The sequence below is a fragment of the Hyperolius riggenbachi genome, chromosome 8 (assembly GCF_040937935.1).
Source record: "Hyperolius riggenbachi isolate aHypRig1 chromosome 8, aHypRig1.pri, whole genome shotgun sequence".
Taxonomy (NCBI): domain Eukaryota; kingdom Metazoa; phylum Chordata; class Amphibia; order Anura; family Hyperoliidae; genus Hyperolius; species Hyperolius riggenbachi.
Genome location: NC_090653.1, coordinates 18,424,871 through 18,444,100, shown reverse-complemented (window position 1 = coordinate 18,444,100; position 19,230 = coordinate 18,424,871). Strand labels below are relative to the sequence as shown.

The 19,230-nt window shown below is 45.7% G+C and overlaps 1 protein-coding gene across 1 annotated transcript in view; it reads left to right on the top strand.

Moving 5' to 3' along the window:
* Nucleotides 1–632: 632 nt before the first annotated feature.
* Nucleotides 633–19,230, top strand: part of LOC137527202 (uncharacterized) — a 45,023-nt gene continuing 26,425 nt past the window's right edge. The window contains exons 1-4 of the mRNA XM_068247705.1: nt 633–714; nt 2,722–2,827; nt 6,454–6,648; nt 18,000–18,087. Coding sequence (XP_068103806.1) covers nt 633–714; nt 2,722–2,827; nt 6,454–6,648; nt 18,000–18,087 — 471 coding nt within the window. The remainder of the gene's footprint in view (nt 715–2,721; nt 2,828–6,453; nt 6,649–17,999; nt 18,088–19,230) is intronic.

The window sequence follows — 19,230 nt, the reverse complement described above, 5'->3', positions numbered from 1 at the left end:
AAAAAAAATAGAGAGAAATATTTCATCTTTACATAGATATTTAAAAAGTTTAGACCCTTAGGTAAATATTTGTGTTTTTTTTTTTCATAGTAATGTTTTTTGTTTTTTTTATTAAACATTTTATGTGGGCATTTTTGGGAGGGTGGGATATAAAAGTGTTTTATGTGGGAAAATATTGGTGTAGTGTAATCTTTTTGGGTATTTACTTGTAGTTTTACTTTTTGGCCACAAGATGGCAATCTCGATTTTTTTTACATGACGTCACTCTAAGCGTACAATGTACGCTTAGAGGGACACAGCTTCAGAAAGAGCGAAGCTTCCGAGAGAAGCTGTCGCTTTTTCAGCGGGGGAGAGGAATCAATGATCGGGCTCCCTAGCCCGATACATTGATTCCGTGGCTACCGACTCCGCGGCCGGGAGTGCGCGTGCACGCGCGCGATCGGCCGCGGGGGCGCGCCTGTCCTCCTTGACGTTTTTATACGTCAAGGAGGACAAAGTAGTTAATGATACTTTTCACCTACTTTTTGATACTTTTTCAATTGCAAAGTGCTGAGAAGTTATTTTAAAAGCATGTGAAAAATTATCACCTAGGAGAAAACTCATGAGGAAAACGTAATTGCACATGGGCCTCCATGTTTATGGTAAAGATCCTTTGCCCAGGACGGTCTTCAAACAGCTTACTGGAGTTTGGGGAATCATGCGTGTCTGCACTGGGTGAGATATCTACGGAGTTTCCGGTTTAACAAGTCTTATTCACTTTATGGTCTTGAAATTGTGCAAGAGAATTGCCCCACATGAGGCCAAACTAAAAGCAGGTAGTGCCAATGTCAAGGTTAGTAATAGTTGTTCAATAACTAGTACAATGTTGTCTATTAGAGATATCAGAGAGAGGTTTGCTGTTCAAATAAAAAATAACCTGTTTCTTTCTGGAAATACTTGAAACAGCAACAAAACTCTTGTAAAGTGCTTTTCTCCCTGAGGACCCCTATAACATATCGCAATTGCACGACATGCAGCATTTTGGGAGCAGTTCCATTCTATTAAATTGTATAGGAGCAGGGAAATCGCTCCCAAAATCGCTTGCAAAACGCTATCACAAATCGCTAGCAATTGCAATAGCGCTTTAAAGTTTCTAGTGGGTTCCAGGCCTCAGACTGTCTCTGTGCTTGGTAGTAAGAGCTTTGGATGTTATCAAACATCTCATCCCCCCAGAAGAACTGCCAACCGTAGTTCATGCCTTCATTACAAACCGACTGGACTACTGCAATGCTCTCTACATCGGATTTCCAAACAAATACTTATACTGCCTACAGCTGATACAGAATACTGCTGCCAGACTGTTAACCAACCAACCCCGTCACTGCCACATAACGCCAGTCCTGCATTCCCTTCACTGGCTACCTATAGAATGGAGGGTCCTATTCAAGATCGGCCTACTGACCTTTAAATCCCTGAATAATCTGGGCCCTGGATACATGAAAGATATGTTGCAGCTGCGTAGCAATCCTCGCAATCTCAGATCCACAGGTTCTAATAATCTACCCAGTCATATCCAGAGTGCACCTGAAAACTTTTGGTCTCAGAGCCTTCTGTCATGCTGCTCCTACATTATGGAACTCCTTACCTCAGCAGATCAGGACAGTTCCATCTCTGTATGTGTTAAAAAGAGAACTGTAAGCTATAAAAAAAATTACAAAAAACAAACCTGGGGCTTCCACCAGCCCCCGAAAACATCCTGTGCCCATGCTGGTCCCTCGTTGTGGCTCACTTCTGTTTTTTGCGAATTTTATGTCGTGGGCCACTGCGCCTGCGCGGCTCTGGCCACGTGTGTCCTCGCTCCCACTCATGTCGCCGGCAGCATTACAAATCCAGACTGAAGACCCACTTGTTCAGTTTGGCATTTGCAGAAATATAATTTTATCCTCTGTGTCAGGGATGTAACAATAGACCCTGCAAGGGATGCAGCTGCAGGGGGGCCCAGAAGCCACAGGGGGCTCCATGGGGGAGAAGTTTATTTTCCCTGACCTGAGAGACTGACAACTAAGGGCACAGAGACAAAAAGCTTTCTGCTCTCCACACAATTGTTCTAATGACTGCATCTGCTCAGCCACTGATAAGGAATCATACAAAGTTTTGTAGACAAAGATTTGTAGACAGTCCCCATTCAGTGTGCAGCAGGCTCTTGTGTACAGGACTGCTCTACCACCAGCCTTTCTAACCATCGCGAAGTGCTGTGTACTGTAGTGATGCTAGAGAAGTCTGCAGAGAGAGAGTGTAATAATCTAAGGCTGGGAGCACACTTGTCTGTTGGTTTTCTGCACACCACGTGTCTGTATGTGTGATAACATGCACGTTTTATCACAGAAGCAAATGTAACTGATAGAGAAAATGCCTGCAGTGCTACACTGTTGTCTGTTTTATCTGCATGGGGAAAACACATTCATGTGTGCACTAGCCAATTGTATAACATTTGTTCTCAGTTTACTTGTGCAGGAAGCGTGTGGGGGGGGGGGGGGGGGATCCAAAGTTTCGCAGGAGGGCCCAGTGATTTCTAGTTATGCCCGTGCTCTGTGTTAATACTTCATCCTACTACCGACTACTGAATCTGAGAGAGCCTAAGTGCTTTGAGTCCTATGGGAGAAAAGCGCTATAGAAATGTTACTGTTGTTGTTTTTGTCACGTGTGATCCTGATATCATACCTCATGTTTCTGCCTCTCCAGCCAGCTGTAATGGAGTCCCTGACTTTGAACGTTGCAGCGGAGACACAGAAGACTTCTGCCCCAGAGGCATTGACTGCAGCTGCAAAGCAGGACATGCATTCTGCAGGTGAGACTCGAGTGCCTGAGACAGGGCTAAGCCACACCCTCATTCATAATCAGTGAAGGACCCAATAATACAGAGGGTGGTCCCCTGAAATAACGTTATTTATCAGACTGCCATATTTATCAATGTGCTGTTCAGCTTACGTGATCATTGCTTTCATAAGACATTGCTACTTTGTTTTTTTATTAAAAATTATAGCCGAAATCCTCAGTCAAAGTCAGTGAACGCCATATTTAAAGTGGAACTGAACTCTTGCACAGGACAGAAGGAAAATATAGAGAAATGCAGCCTGTATGTGTTTAAAGAATTTAGCCTGTCTAATTCCCCCTCATCTGTGACTAATCATCACTGTAAGTTGATCTCTCAGGTGTGTCACCTCAGGAATCTCCTCTGCCATGGCAGAGCAGCTAATTTGTAAACACAGGATGCTAACAATATGTCTGCTTCCATGAAAGCAGGAAGTAGATGCACTGCAGATTTATTGCAGGATTTGTATCAGCTGTGACAAAGAAATGTTTTCCTTAAAGGTTATTATGCTGTTGCTTATTTTTAGAGGAAGTCCTTAGTTCAGGTGCACTTTAAATTGCAGAAAAGTATAGTGAATTAATAAAGTTAAAGCTAGGATGGCACAGCAATATAATGCATAGCACTCATGGCTTGCAGAGCTTGGTCTTTCGCTTGTATCGGGGCCTGAATACTGTTTGAATGGAGTTTATATGTTCTCCCTGTGTTTGCATGGGTTTCCTCTCATGTTTTAAAAAATACAAAAGAAATATAAAGAAATAGGCATAGTACAAATTAATAGTAAAATATGTGCTTTCTGCATTATGCTATTTCAGCCACTAGATGGCAGCAGAACAGCAAAGCAGTTCAAATGAAGGCAGAAGACTGCATGAAGACAGCGCTGCGTAATATGTTGGAGCTTAATAAATACAATAAATAAATAAATAATAAATACATGATTATAATTCAGCCACCGGATGGCAGCATCTTCTTTAAAAGATAAGCAGCAGCATTATTAAAACCTTTAGAGTAGAGAGGAAGAAGTTTGAGTTCAAGTCTGCTTTAAAGATGGCTTAAAGTGTAACTGTCGGGCATAAAATCAAAAATCAATTCTTTATTTTTAGCTGGTAAACAAGTAATAAGGATGCTAACCAGGCAATCCAAAAGTTAAAATCTCTATTACTTTTCTTGTTTATAAATGATCATTCCCCAGTTTCCTGGACTCTTATTTGGTACGTTGCCGCACAAAGGAAGTTGCAGGGCATGCTGGGTTGTGCTTTTTTGCTTCTGTACATTAGTTAAAGGGAAGGTCCAAGCAAAAAAAAAAAAATGAGTTTCACTTACCTGGGGCTTCTACCAGCCCCATGTAGCCATCCTGTGCCCTCGTAGTCACTCACTGCTGCTCCAGTCCCCCGCTGGCAGCTAGTTCTGCTTCTACCAGCCCCATGCAGCCATCCTGTGCCCTCGTAGTCACTCACTGCTGCTCCAGTCCCCCTCTGGCAGCTTTCTGACCTCGGAGGTCAGGGCCACATTGCATAGATTTTTACACATTCCCGCTGGTGCAGGAACATTACCACATACATTTTTACGCGTTAGTGGTGCAACGCGTACATTTTTGTTCCTGCACTAGCTGGAATGCGTAAAAATGTATGCAATGTGGCCCTGACCTCCGAGGTCAGAAAGCTGCCAGCGGGGAACTGGAGCAGCAGTGAGTGACTACGAGGGCACAGGATGGCTACGTGGGGCTGGTAGAAGCCCCAGGTAAGTGAAACTCATTTTTTTTTTTTTGCTTGAACCTTCCCTTTAAGTCTGAGGGGAAATAAAGAAGCAAAAAAAGACAACCTCGAGTACACTATATCATTAATTACAAGCATTATTTGCAAAAGTAACAGTAATACACACACACGCACACACACACATATATATTGAGTCTCTAAACTGTAACTGTATTTATTTTTTTTAAGTCACTTTTTTTTTTACTTGTGCTTTATTCTGGTAACTATAGGGGGGGGGGGGGGGGGGGGTAAATTAACAAGGAATGTACTTATTTTTATTTAATATATGTAGGTGTCTTTTTACTTTTTGGCCACACAATGTCCCCCCCATGTTATTCTTGAAGTGCTGTGTGTGTGTTTTTACTTTCACTTTGTCAATGACCACCGGTATCTCACTGGTGCCGATGATCACTGATCACAGACATTTTGATTGCTGAATGGGAACATGTGTTCCCATTCACCTATCAGTGTACTAGCAGGCAGCGACAAGTAGTGTAGTGGGCGATCACGGTGAGATACGTATATCTACGCCCCTGGCGCTAAGATGAAGTCTCAAGAGGTGTAGATATACTATTGTCGGCACAATAAGTAGTGGTTAGAGGTATAATTTATTCTGCATTGTGTTCTTTTTCACCTTGTGATATACCAATAATGAAAAATATGTTAATGGTAAAGATGTGGAGGAAGAGGTTATTATGTAAGATAAATGTTTATTTCATCTGGTAGGGGGGTGTGGTCTCTAAAGTTGGTATGGTAATAGGAAAACTAAATAAATAATAGATAAAATGGAGATACAGAATTTTAATTCTAACAGTGTCATGTTTTAGTCCCATTGCTTCCTCTCAGTGATTGTGCCTCTATTCCATGCCTCTCCCTTTTAGTGCTCCCCATTATAGTGCCTAATTACTTTATATACTCGCGTATAAGCCTAATTTTTCAGAACAAAAAATGTGCTGAAAAGTTTCCCCCTTGGCTTATATGCGAGTCAGTGGAGCAGAACAGATAGTGGAGCAGGTTTTTTTTACAGGCAGAGGAGCGTAAGGATCATAAAGTAGTGCCAGCTTGCCCCTGCTATGTTCGTGCCCCCATCCCCTGCAACATGGTGTACAATGTGTGCTGCTCAACACTACCTTTGTCCCTTGGCTTGTGGAGTGGAGCGTGCCAGCAACGTGTCAGCGGTGCAGTGATCTGGGATTCTTCCTGTGTGGCAATCTCTGTCTCTCATATCTATGACACCATCTAGTGGCATGTTAAGACACTGCTGTATCATCCTCGGAGCACATCTGGCTATGTGGAGTAAGGATGACTTGTACTGGGGGCACATCTGGTACTGGGGAGGGAACTATACTGGGTAGGGGGGCTTATATGAAAAGTAAATCACTTTCACTTTTTTCTGAGGGAAAACCGGCTACCTTGGTTTATACACGGGTTAGCTTATATGCAAGTATATACGGTACATGGGAACCACATCTGTACAGCAACCCCAATATATGGCAACACACTGTACAGAGGTCACCTTATAGCGTCTGAAATTTATTTCTCCTCTTTATAGTGCCCCATTTAAATTAACCCCTTACATTGACTCTATTTGGGGCTCCCTACGTAATGCCCCCTTTCACATTATGGTGCTTTTAAAAAACAGTTCCCCCTAATTAGCAGCCCACAAACAGTGCCTCATATGTAAAGAAATTACCCAGTTATAGAGCTCCATATGAAACCTATATAGTATTCTGTATGCGGCCTATGTGCTGCCCCTTGATTGTGGCCCATATGCATTGACCCCTAAATAACGTTATTTTTCCCCTGAAGTATTTTGTGACACAGTCAGAGGGCTGCTTTGTATCTTTCCAGCTGTCCGTACTATCAGGGCCCGAATGCTGACTTCTGGTATCTTGGGAAGAAGTGTGACCAGCTGTGGAGTACGCTGGATCTGATTGCCATCACAGTCCTCCCTGGGGTGGCCCTGGCGTTCATTGTGGCCGTCACAGCGCAGCTCATCCACTACTGCAAGACCAAACCCAGAAGCAGGCCGAAGACAGAGAACAGGTAAGTGACTGAGAAGAGACCGTCCTTAAAGTGAGAGGAATACGGATTTAAAACAAAAACATGGAGCGCTCCATAGTGCATTAACATAAAAACTTCTTCTTTATTTCCGTAGCTCGTCTCTGGGGGGGTGGGCGTGGCTTACTCTGGACGTGCTTGTAGCATCATTATGCGTTTCGGCGCTCTGCGCCTTCGTCAGATCGGACTTTTTAGCCACCAGCAAGCAAGAAAAGATTCAAAATAATTCTCATAGCACTTTTTCACCAACGTTTTGGTACTTTTTCAGTTGTAAACTGCTGAAAAGTTATTTTATATAGACAATAAAAAAGTATCTCCGACTCCTAGGAGAAAACTAGGAGAAAACTGGGTGAAAAAGTGAATTGCATAAGGCCCCATTTGCTTGGCATCTGTGCTGAATAGCGAAGACAAATTGTAATCTTGCATTGTAATGTGAAATTGTGATGCAAAATCTTAATGCGAAATTTTGGGTGATATAGTCATCAATTTTGTTTGTAAACATAACTGGGAACCATAATTTTGCGTATTTTTGCGTCATTTCATGCCAAATTTAGCGGTTAATAGCAAAGCCCCAATGTATGCTATCATCAGCAAAATTGCTACGTACTGAATGTCAAGGAGAAGGATATTTCTGAGTTTAAAGAGAAACTCCGACCAAGAATTTAACTTTATCCCAATCAGTAGCTGCTACCCCCTTTTACATGAAAAATATAATGATTTTCACAAACAGACCATCAGGGGGCGCTGTATGACTGATTTTGTGCTGAAACCCCTCCCACAAGAGGCTCTGGTACCGTACGGTACTCTGGGCAAACTGCCACAATGTAACAATGTTCACAGACAGGAAATGGCTGTTTCTAGCTGTTCTGGCCTTGCAGACAGTTGTAAACAGGTACATAACCTGCCCACAGTAAAAATGTCACCATGTAATACATGTCAGAATGTGAATCTGGGAGAGGAAAGATTTTACAATGAGCAAACACTGCCTAAATCATTTATACATAATTATGGTAAAAATGAAGCACTTTTTTTATTACATTATTTTCACTGGAGTTCCTCTTTAACAAACATTTTTCCTTTGCACTTTTAAATCAATTTTTTCAAAAGCTACAAGTTTTGTGTTGTTTTTTTTTGCCTTGTTTCCACTCTTCTTCTTCTTAACATGCCTAGCAAATTTGGCGACAAATGTTATGGGGACTTTGCTATTAACCTCTAAAGTCAGCATGAAATAATGTGAAAATTACACAAAATTACAAATGGATTACACAAAATCATTTGGAAGTCCAAATCGTAATTAGCGTACATGAAAAAAGGGCGCCAGGAAAGAAGGGCCCGACTGGATAATGAAATGGCGCCGGTGGATAACGAAATCTTAATAACGATAAACATTGTTGTCGGAATTGGTTAACGATAAATACTGTTTTAAAAACAGACAGGAAATAATACCGAAAATATATTAACATTAAAAATTACATAATTAAACAATACAGCTTAACTACCCCTACCCTCACACAGAACCTTCCCCTGGTGGTGCTTAGAACTAACCACTCCCCTGGTGGCGCCTAACCCTAACCACCCCGCCTGGTGGTGCCTAACCCTAACCCCCCCTGGTGGTTTCTACCCCCCCCCCCCCCCCGTGGTTCCTAACCCTAGTCAACCCCCAGTGGTGCCTAACCATCACCCCCCCCTCAGTGGTGCCTGGCCCTAACCACCCCCTGGTGGTGCCTAACCCTAGGCCCTCCTCGGTGATGCCTAACCCTAACCACCCCCCCTGGTGGTGCAAAACCATAGCCACCCCCCCGGTTGTGCCTAACCCTAACCCCCCCCCCCCCCCCCATGGTGCCTAACCTCTTCAAGGGTGCCTAAAACTAACCACCCCCCTGATGGTGCCTAGCCCTGACCACAACCCCTGGTGTTGCCTAAAACTAACCGCCACCAGTGTGGTGCCTAACCCTAACCACTTTCTCAGGTGGTGCCTAACCCTAATTATTCTCCCTGGTGGTGCCTAACTCTAATCACTCCCTCTGCAGAAACACCCTGTTGCATATAGAAACTATAATATCTTTCATAATGTAAAATCAGTACATACAAACAAGATAATATGACAAAAACTATATCGTTGAAAGCTTCTAAAACGATAACATACTTCAAAAACTGTAATGTTCTAATGTTGTTAATATTTAATGGGCACCCTTTGTTCAGATTTTTTCACCGTATTAATGATAATTGCATTAGAGTCTATGGTGACGCCGTTTTCATCCACTAGCCGCCGGCACCCATTTTTCCTGCTACCCGTAATTACAAATGTCCAATTTTGCCAAAATTTACACAAAATTTTGCATAAATGTAATTAGCAGATTATGATCAATACTAGTGCTGAGGCTCCGCCTCTAATGCTAGAAGTCACTGGCCCAGAATGAGCAGCAGATCAGATGCTGTGACTCCGCCTCTAATGCTAGAAGTCACTGGCCCAGAATGAGCAGCAGATCACATGCTGTGACTCCGCCTCTAATGCTAGAAGTCACTGGCCCAGAATGAGCAGCAGATGACATACTGTGACTCCGCCTCTAATGCTAGAAGTCACTGGCCCAGAATGAGCAGCAGATCAGATGCTGCGGCTCCGCCTCTAATGCTAGAAGTCACTGGCCCAGAATGAGCAGCAGATCAGATGCTGTGACTCCGCCTCTAATGCTAGAAGTCACTGGCCCAGAATGAGCAGCAGATCACATGCTGTGACTCCGCCTCTAATGCTAGAAGTCACTGGCCCAGAATGAGCAGCAGATCACATGCTGTGACTCCGCCTCTAATGCTAGAAGTCACTGGCCCAGAATGAGCAGCAGATCACATGCTGTGACTCCGCCTCTAATGCTAGAAGTCACTGGCCCAGAATGAGCAGCAGATCACATGCTGTGACTCCGCCTCTAATGCTAGAAGTCACTGGCCCAGAATGAGCAGCAGATCACATGCTGTGACTCCGCCTCTAATGCTAGAAGTCACTGGCCCAGAATGAGCAGCAGATCAGATGCTGCGGCTCCGCCTCTAATGCTAGAAGTCACTGGCCCAGAATGAGCAGCAGATCACATGCTGTGACTCCGCCTCTAATGCTAGAAGTCACTGGCCCAGAATGAGCAGCAGATCACATGCTGTGACTCCGCCTCTAATGCTAGAAGTCACTGGCCCAGAATGAGCAGCAGATCACATGCTGTGACTCCGCCTCTAATGCTAGAAGTCACTGGCCCAGAATGAGCAACAGATCAGATGCTGTGACTCCGCCTCTAATGCTAGAAGCACTGGCCCAGAATGAGCAGCAGATCAGATGCTGTGACTCCGCCTCTAATGCTAAAAGTCACTGGCCCAGAATGAGCAGCAGATCAGATGCTGTGACTCCGCCTCTAATGCTAGAAGTCACTGGCCCAGAATGAGCAGCAGATCACATGCTGTGACTCCGCCTCTAATGCTAGAAGTCACTGGCCCAGAATGAGCAGCAGATCACATGCTGTGACTCCGCCTCTAATGCTAGAAGTCACTGGCCCAGAATGAGCAGCAGATCAGATGCTGCGGCTCCGCCTCTAATGCTAGAAGTCACTGGCCCAGAATGAGCAGCAGATCAGATGCTGTGACTCCGCCTCTAATGCTAGAAGTCACTGGCCCAGAATGAGCAGCAGATCACATGCTGTGACTCCGCCTCTAATGCTAGAAGTCACTGGCCCAGAATAAGCAGCAGATCACATGCTGTGACTCCGCCTCTAATGGTAGAAGTCACTGGCCCAGAATGAGCAGCAGATCACATGCTGTGACTCCGCCTCTAATGCTAGAAGCCACTGGCCCAGAATGAGCAGCAGATCACATGCTGTGACTCCGCCTCTAATGCTAGAAGTCACTGGCCCAGAATGAGCAGCAGATCACATGCTGTGACTCCGCCTCTAATGCTAGAAGTCACTGGCCCAGAATGAGCAGCAGATCAGATGCTGTGGCTCTGCCTCTAATGCTAGAAGTCACTGGCCCAGAATGAGCAGCAGATCACATGCTGTGACTCCGCCTCTAATGCTAGAAGTCACTGGCCCAGAATGAGCAGCAGATCACATGCTGTGACTCCGCCTCTAATGCTAGAAGTCACTGGCCCAGAATGAGCAGCAGATCAAATGCTGTGACTCCGCCTCTAATGCTAGAAGTCACTGGCCCAGAATGAGCAACAGATCAGATGCTGTGACTCCGCCTCTAATGCTAGAAGCACTGGCCCAGAATGAGCAGCAGATCAGATGCTGTGACTCCGCCTCTAATGCTAAAAGTCACTGGCCCAGAATGAGCAGCAGATCACATGCTGTGACTCCGCCTCTAATGCTAAAAGTCACTGGCCCAGAATGAGCAGCAGATCACATGCTGTGACTCCGCCTCTAATGCTAGAAGTCACTGGCCCAGAATGAGCAGCAGATCACATGCTGTGACTCCGCCTCTAATGCTAGAAGTCACTGGCCTAGAATGAGCAGCAGATCACATGCTTTGACTCCGCCTCTAATGCTAGAAGTCACTGGCCCAGAATGAGCAGCAGATCAGATGCTGTGACTCCGCCTCTAATGCTAAAAGTCACTGGCCCAGAATGAGCAGCAGATCACATGCTGTGACTCCGCCTCTAATGCTAGAAGTCACTGGCCCAGATTTGAGCAGCAGATCACATGCTGTGACTCCGCTGGCTGCATGCTTGTTGCAGGTATCATTCAAACAGCTCAGCATGACAGCCAGGGAACTGGTATTGCTTATAAGTAAATTAAGATGGCAGCCTCCGTGTTCCTCTAATTTCTGGTTCCCTTTAATAAGACCCCACTGTCTGTGCTCTATAAAAGGGTAACCCTGCCCAGGGAATTTTTCATAAAGGAAGTATGTTCCATGTTATTACAGTTCATTTCACGCATCACGCCGCACCTGTTACAGATGACAGGCGTTCTCAGCACAGACACTGGCATCTTATGCCTGCCTTTGCTGCACCTTTCGCTCCCCTTTTTCGAGTTCCATGTGGCTATATTTCTGTATAGAGATACCCCCAGTAATAGGGGGAGAAGACAGGGATCTCATCATTCTACATACACAATTTTGATCTACACTGGATAACTCCATAACGGTTTAACTCGATATCTGAGGTGGATGGTTTATTATACAAATACTCAAGAGACTGTATTTGACTAGAACTTTGGGTTCTTGCCTGGAACACCCGAAGTGGAAATGATAATATAATTGTTTGTCAAGAGCTGAACACATCCTGAAGAAGTGAAGCGCTCTTCACAAAACGCAAGCCAAGTGCTCAGCCTCAATATCCTGATTTTCTATAACATGATATGGTATATTATATCTGATGATTATATGAAGTGTATATACCTCTAAATCATTCAGATAATGTGTATCTAATTAAAAGTGGTTGGTATTCTTGCAGTCTACTTACACCTCATGGTCTATTAAGCCATTGTTGGTTTGGAACCTAATATATATATACACTAGCCGACCCGCGTCGTAGCATACGCCGCATCTTCTATCTATCTAATAGAGTACGTGCCTCAACCTTGAAGCAAGAAGAATAAAGGTGGGTACACACATCAGATAAAAGTCTTTGGAAAATCAAAGATCACAGACCAATCTTACCACCCTTCATGTAGTATGAGAGCCATACCTACACAGTCTATTCTATGGAGCTGAACTCCCCATCAGATAGAAATCTTTGCAAGATGCTGCACACACAGATGCTGTACAGACACAAAAGATCAGTATCTGCAAAAGATCAGTTCCTGCAAAAGATCAGTACCTACAAAATACATTCTGAGGGCTGGTGCACACCGAGCGGCTTTTTGGGCGTTTTCAGATCCGCTTGCGGCTGCGGATCTGCTTGGTCAATGTATCTCAATGGGGTGGTGCACACCAGAGCGGGGGGCGTTTTGCAGAAACGAAAAATGCCTGGGTGAGGCATTTTTTGGATTGCGGGTGCGTTTCTGCCTCAATGTTAAGTATAGGAAAAACGCAAACCGCTCTGAAAAACGGCACTTCAGAGCGGTTTTGCAGGCGTTTTTGTTACAGAAGCTGTTCAGTAACAGCTTTACTGTAACAATATATGAAATCTACTATACTGAAAACCGCAGCAGCAATCCGCAAAACGCTAGCAAAACGCCTCATAAAAATAAAAAAAAGCGTTTAAAAATCTGCTAGCGTTTTGCGGATCTGTTAGCGGGTTTTGGTGTGCACCAGCCCATAGTCTATATCTGCAGATCTCATACACACCTTGTTTAACGGACAATCATCTGCAGATCAGATCAACCAGGATGGATCTTTGGATCTGCAGATGATTGTCTGATCTGCAGATGAATGTCCGTCAAACAAGGTGTGTATTATGCTGGGCATACATGGTACATTTTCTACCGTGTAATCGAGCGCTTTCTTATTTTCCACTCGTTTCTTCTTTTGTCCTGCCCGCCGGTATCGAGCGCAGAATCGATCTGGCGGGGTATCGGACACGTCGGAAATGATCAATCGAGCCATCAGCGGCTCGATTACATGGTAGAAAACATACCGTGTATGCCCAGCATGAGATCTGCAGATATCATAGACTATGAATGCATTTCGCAGAAACTGATTTTTTGCAGGAACAGATCTTTTGCAGATACTGATCTGTTGCATGTGTACAGCATCTTTGTGTGCAGCATCTTGCAAAAATTTTTATCTGAAGGGGAGTTCAGCTCAATAGAATAGACTGTGTAGGTATGGCTCTCCTACTACATGGAAGGGGGTAACATTGGTCTGTGATCTTTCATTTTCCAAAGACTTTTAACTGATGTGTGTACCCACCTTTAGGCTTTCCATTAGAAAATGTATTCGTGCTCAAACACCAAGTTTAACCCTAGCAAGTCTGGCTTTCCAAATCTGGCCTAATTGGCTATTAATGAGGCAATGCTCATGCAAATATGCATTTGCATTCGCATGCCAAACTATGCAGGGTCAAAAAACCAATACTGCAAAGCGGTCGCCCTGCGGGAATATGTTCATGCTACATTAGCACTATCCAGGAGCGCCACGGGAAGGATTCCCAATGCCCCCCTTTTTATACAACCGGGGGGACCGCAGGGTCCCAGGCTCTCTCACTGCCTGGGAACCACAGTGGCACCCCGGAGGGGGAGGCTGGGTGGCGCAGCCGACCCCCCCAAGTGTGGCCAGCGCCAGGGAGAGCCGTCCGCACCCACCTCCCAATATTAAAAACAGGCACTTACCTTAACGTCCATTGCGTTCTGCTACATGCGCATTAATTTTCTCATGGAAAGCATTTTTTGCAGTTTGTATCCTTTGGAGGCAGGTGGTGGATGGCTTGCTCGGGTGGTGTGAGCCCTGGAGTGAGTAGTCTGCGCCTGTCCTCCCCCCCCCCCCCCTCTGGAGTGTTGTATGTGAGCCAGCCCTGAGCTCTAAAGCTTGGGGTGACCCATGCTTCACTCCTTTCTCATGTGGTGCCCCCAAGTTAATGCGCATGTAGCAGAACGCAATGGACGTTAAGGTAAGTGCCTGTTTCTAAAATTGGGAGGTGGGTGCAGACGGCTCTCCCGGCACTGGCCACGCTTGGGGGGGGGTCGCCTGCACCACCTAGCCTCCCCCTCCGGGATGCCGTTGTGGTTCCCAGGCAGTGAGAGAGCCTGGGACCCGCGGTCCCCCCGGTTGTATAAAAAGGGGGCATTGGGAATCCTCCCTGTGGCGCTCCTGGATAGTGCTAATGTAGCATGTAGCAGTTTCGCATCGAAAATCCCGTTTTCGTTTTTGGCGAATTTTCACGAAAATCTTCAGAAATATTTGCGTTTTTGACCAGCATCGAAAATTCATTGTATGCGGATGCTTATGCCCTTATGCGGAAAAATGTCCACAATAATCCGCATGGAAATTCAGTCTATGCGGAAGTTTATACGGAAAAATGTCCGCAATGATGCGCAAGAAACTTCTCTGAATGCGGACGCTAATGCCCTTATGAGGAAAATGTCAGCAATAATACGCAAGTAACGCGAAAATGACTGGCATTAGGTGAAAATTAACACGAAAAAATTAGATGGAAAATTTGCTTGTCAAAACGAAATTAGGCGAAAATTCGGTAAAAATTTGTCGAAACAAATTTTTGCATTTTCGCTCATCACTGGCATGTAGCAGGGCGACCGCTTTGCGGTATTGGTTTTTTGACCCTGCATAGTTTGGCAAATTTGAATTAGCATTGCCTCATGAATAGCCAATTAGGCCAGATTTGCAAAGCCAGACTTGCTAGGGTAGGCCTCTTTACCACGGACAGTTGATAGGCAGTAAAATGCCTCTCAAACTCTTACAACTGCTCACTACTGCCCGGTAACAGCTTGCTGCTGCCTGTTAACAGCTTGCTGCTGCCTGTTAACAGCTTGCTGCTGCCTGTTAACAGCTTGCTGCTGCCTGTTAACAGCTTGCTGCTGCCTGTTAACAGCTTGCTGCTGCCTGTTAACAGCTTGCTGCTGCCTGGTAACTGCTTGCTGCTGCCTGGTAACTGCTTGCTGCTGCCTGGTAACTGCTTGCTGCTGCCTGGTAACTGCTTGGTGCTGCCTGGTAACTGCTTGCTGCTGCCTGGTAACTGCTTGCTGCTGCCTGGTAACTGCTTGCTGCTGCCTGGTAACTGCTTGCTGCTGCCTGGAAACTGCTTGCTGCTGCCTGGAAACTGCTTGCTGCTGCCTGGAAACTGCTTGCTGCTGCCTGGAAACTGCTTGCTGCTGCCTGGTAACTGCTTGCTGCTGCCTGGTAACTGCTTGCTGCTGCCTGGTGACTGCTTGCTGCTGCCTGGTAACTGCTTGCTGCTGCCTGGTAACTGCTTGCTGCTGCCTGGTAACTGCTTGCTGCTGCCTGGTAACTGCTTGCTGCTGCCTGGTAACTGCTTGCTGCTGCCTGGTAACTGCTTGCTGCTGCCTGGTAACTGCTTGCTGCTGCCTGGTAACAGCTTGCTGCTGCCGCCTGGTAACTGCTTGCTGCTGCCTGATAACTGCTTGCTGCTGCCTGGTAACTGCTTGCTGCTGCCTGATAACTGCTTGCTGCTGCCTGGTAACTGCTTGCTGCTGCCTGGTAACTGCTTGCTGCTGCCTGGTAACTGCTTGCTGCTGCCTGGTAACTGCTTGCTGCTGCCTGGTAACTGCTTGCTGCCTGGTAACTGCTTGCTGCTGCCTGGTAACTGCTTGCTGCTGCCTGGTAACTGCTTGCTGCTGCCTGGTAACTGCTTGCTGCTGCCTGGTAACTGCTTGCTGCTGCCTGGTAACTGCTTGTTGCTGCCTGGTAACTGCTTGTTGCTGCCTGGTAACTGCTTGTTGCTGCCTGGTAACTGCTCGCTGCTGCCTGGTATCTGCTCACTGCTGCCTGGTAACTGCTTGCTGCTGCCTGGTAACTGCTTGCTGGTGCCTGGTAACTGCTCACTGCTGCCTGGTAACTGCTTGCTGAGCACACAGCTCAACAGTCCGTGGAAAAGAGGCCTTAAACTTGGTGTTTGAGCACGCATAAATTTTCTCATGCAAAGTACTTCTTCTTCTTGCTCCAAGGTTGAGGCACTTAGTTTATTATATATATATATATATATATATATATATATATATATATATATATATATATATATATATATATATATATATATATATATTGTCTACATGTTTTAAATGTTGGACAAAATGGTTTTATAGGCTGAACAATGACATGAGACCAGGGCTGATCCAAGGCAAAGGCGAAAAAGGCTTCAGCCTCAGGGTGCAGTGTAGGAGGGGGCCCATAGCTCACTCAGTTATCATTCCTCTATTGTGTTTGAAGCAGAGAGAAATAAATATGGCAGCCTCCATATACCTCTTACTTCAGGTGTCCTTTAAGGGTTAGGCACCACCAGGGGAGTTAAGGGTTAGGCACCACCAGGGGAGTTAAGGGCTAGGCACCACCAGGGGGGTTAAGGGTTAGGCACCACCAGGGGGGTTAAGGGTTAGGCACCACCAGGGGGGTTAAGGGCTAGGCACCACCAGGGGGGTTAAGGGTTAGGCACCACCAGAAGGGGGTTAAGGGTTAGGCGCCACCAAGGAGGCATTAAGGGTTAGTCACCACCAGGGGTGGGGTTAAGGGTTAGGCACCAAAGGGGCTGTTAAGGGTTAGGCACCACCAGGGGATAGTGAAGGAGTAGTCCGCACAATGTCGGTAGATGTCCTTTTGACATCTGTTCTCTGCATTGCTGCGTTATATTGTACCATGTATAATCATATGTTCTTACATATATACTATGTTTTTATGTATTGATTTTATGATACTGATTTGAGGATGTTTCCTCTGTTTTTATGTACACTCCTTTGTGGGTGGGGTTTGTGAGCACATGTTACTGGGTGTGGAGCCATTCTATATATGGGTCACTCTTGTCAATTTGTACCTATGCTATGATTAAGGACAGTCTCACGTCCGAAACATGCCAGCATGTGGTGTTTGGATATTAGCCTGATGTGTGCCTGATTCAATAAAGCAATTTTACTTTACTGACATTGTGCTGATTTTCCCTTCACTATATGGACGTGTGGGTCTGAGCAGCCTGTTTTCCTGCACTGTCGGCTTATTGAGGTTGTGAGCAGAGTACCACTTTATATTTGTACCAGGGGAGTTAAGGGTTAGGCACCACCAGGAGGGGGTTAAGGGTTAGGCACCACCAGGAGGGGGTTAAGGGTTAGGCAGGGTTAAGGGTTAGGCACCACCAGGAGGGTGTTAAGGGTTAGGCACCACCAGGAGGGTGTTAAGGGTTAGTCACCATCAGGAGGGGGTTAAGGGTTAGGCACCACCAGGAGGGGGTTAAGGGTTAGGCACCACCAGGAGGGGGTTAAAGGTTAGGCACCACCAGGAGGGGTTAAGGGTTAGGCATCATCAGGAGAGGGTTATGGGTTAGGCACCACCAGGGGAGGGTTCTGTGTGAGAGTAAGGAGAAGTTAGGTCATAGTAAAATATCGGTTAATATTATGACATTTTACTATATGAATGTTGTAGAATATCGGTAACACTATGACACTAACGCCCTCTGACCGGGTGCATGCGCAGTATGCCCGCTTGGGTGCCTTGCGACTGCGCTCTCTGTCGACTCCATATTACGTGAGCATGCACGGTCACAGGGCACCCAACGAGAGATACTGCGCATGCGTAGCATAGTATGTCCGGGTAAGAGGGCTCTGACAGAGGAAGCACAGAGATCTCACCATCAGACCCCCTGATAGAGGAATCCATCAGTGGGAGGGGATGCCTCTGGCAAGGGGTGGGGTACGTGTTAATGACTGAGAATTAAAAAAATATTTTTTTTTTTGTACTTCTAGGAGTGAGCGCGAGCATCAGACAGTCCACTCCCACCAGAACCCATCCTTCCAATCCGAGGCAGATCCCAGATATGTGGATGTCCCACTGGTAATTATCCTAATTGTACCTTCTTAGACTTCAGTTATGTGACTCTATATAGCAGAGGAGCTGTAAAAAAACAGTTTTTGGCTGAGATCACATTGCATGAGTCATCCATTTTCAGTGGGGTGACCGGTCCTATATTGTCATCCTGATGAAGGGGTCTGTGTGACACCGAAACACTGATGTTGGAGTTTATGTGGAAGAAAATAACAGTATGAACGTAACAATCGTAACAGCAGATGCTATGAGCCGCAGTAACAGGTGGCAGCCTAGCATGCCCCTTCTACGCCTGCACGGGGCACACTACATACCTCCATGCTCTATCCAAGCTGTTGTTGGTGACTGAACACAGCAAGACACACTGCTATCTATAGGAATGGAAAGAGAGAGGAGGAGAGAGAAAGAGAGGGAACTGCTTATACGTACCTAGGACACGCCTCTTGAAAGCTATTATATAGAGTGACCAGATTTTTGTGGGTCCAACCTGGGACAGGGAGGGGGGGTGCGCGCGCCGCGGCTAAAAATGGGCGTGGCCATGGCATTGTATGGGCGGAGCTAACGTAACGATGTGAGAGCGAGGCATAAGAAAGCAGAAAGCAGTGTTTACGCCATGATGTGGACAAACAACACTTTGCATCATGGGTGTGCAGAAACTGTGTGATGCTAATAGTATACCGTAACCACAAAGCAGCAAACATAGCCATCTATGACCATTAAATAATAAATGCAGTAACAGTTACCCCGGACACCAGAAAATAAACGCAATGGGCAACATGTCAGCACAAAATAAACGCAATGCGGGCAACATGTCAGTACAAAATAAATGCAATGCGGGCAAACATGTCAGTACAAAATAAACGCAATGCGGGCAACATGTCAGTACAAAATAAACGCAATGCGAGCAAACATGTCAGTACAAAATAAACGCAATGCGGGCAACATGTCAGTACAAAATAAACGCAATGTGGGAAAACATGTCAGTACAAAATAAACGCAATGCGGGAAAACATGTCAGTACAAAATAAACGCAATGCGGGCAACATGTCAGTACAAAATTAACGCAATGCGGGCAAACATTTCACCAGAAAATTAACGCAATGCGGGCAAGCATTTCACCAGAAAATAAACGCAATGCGGGCAAGCATTTCA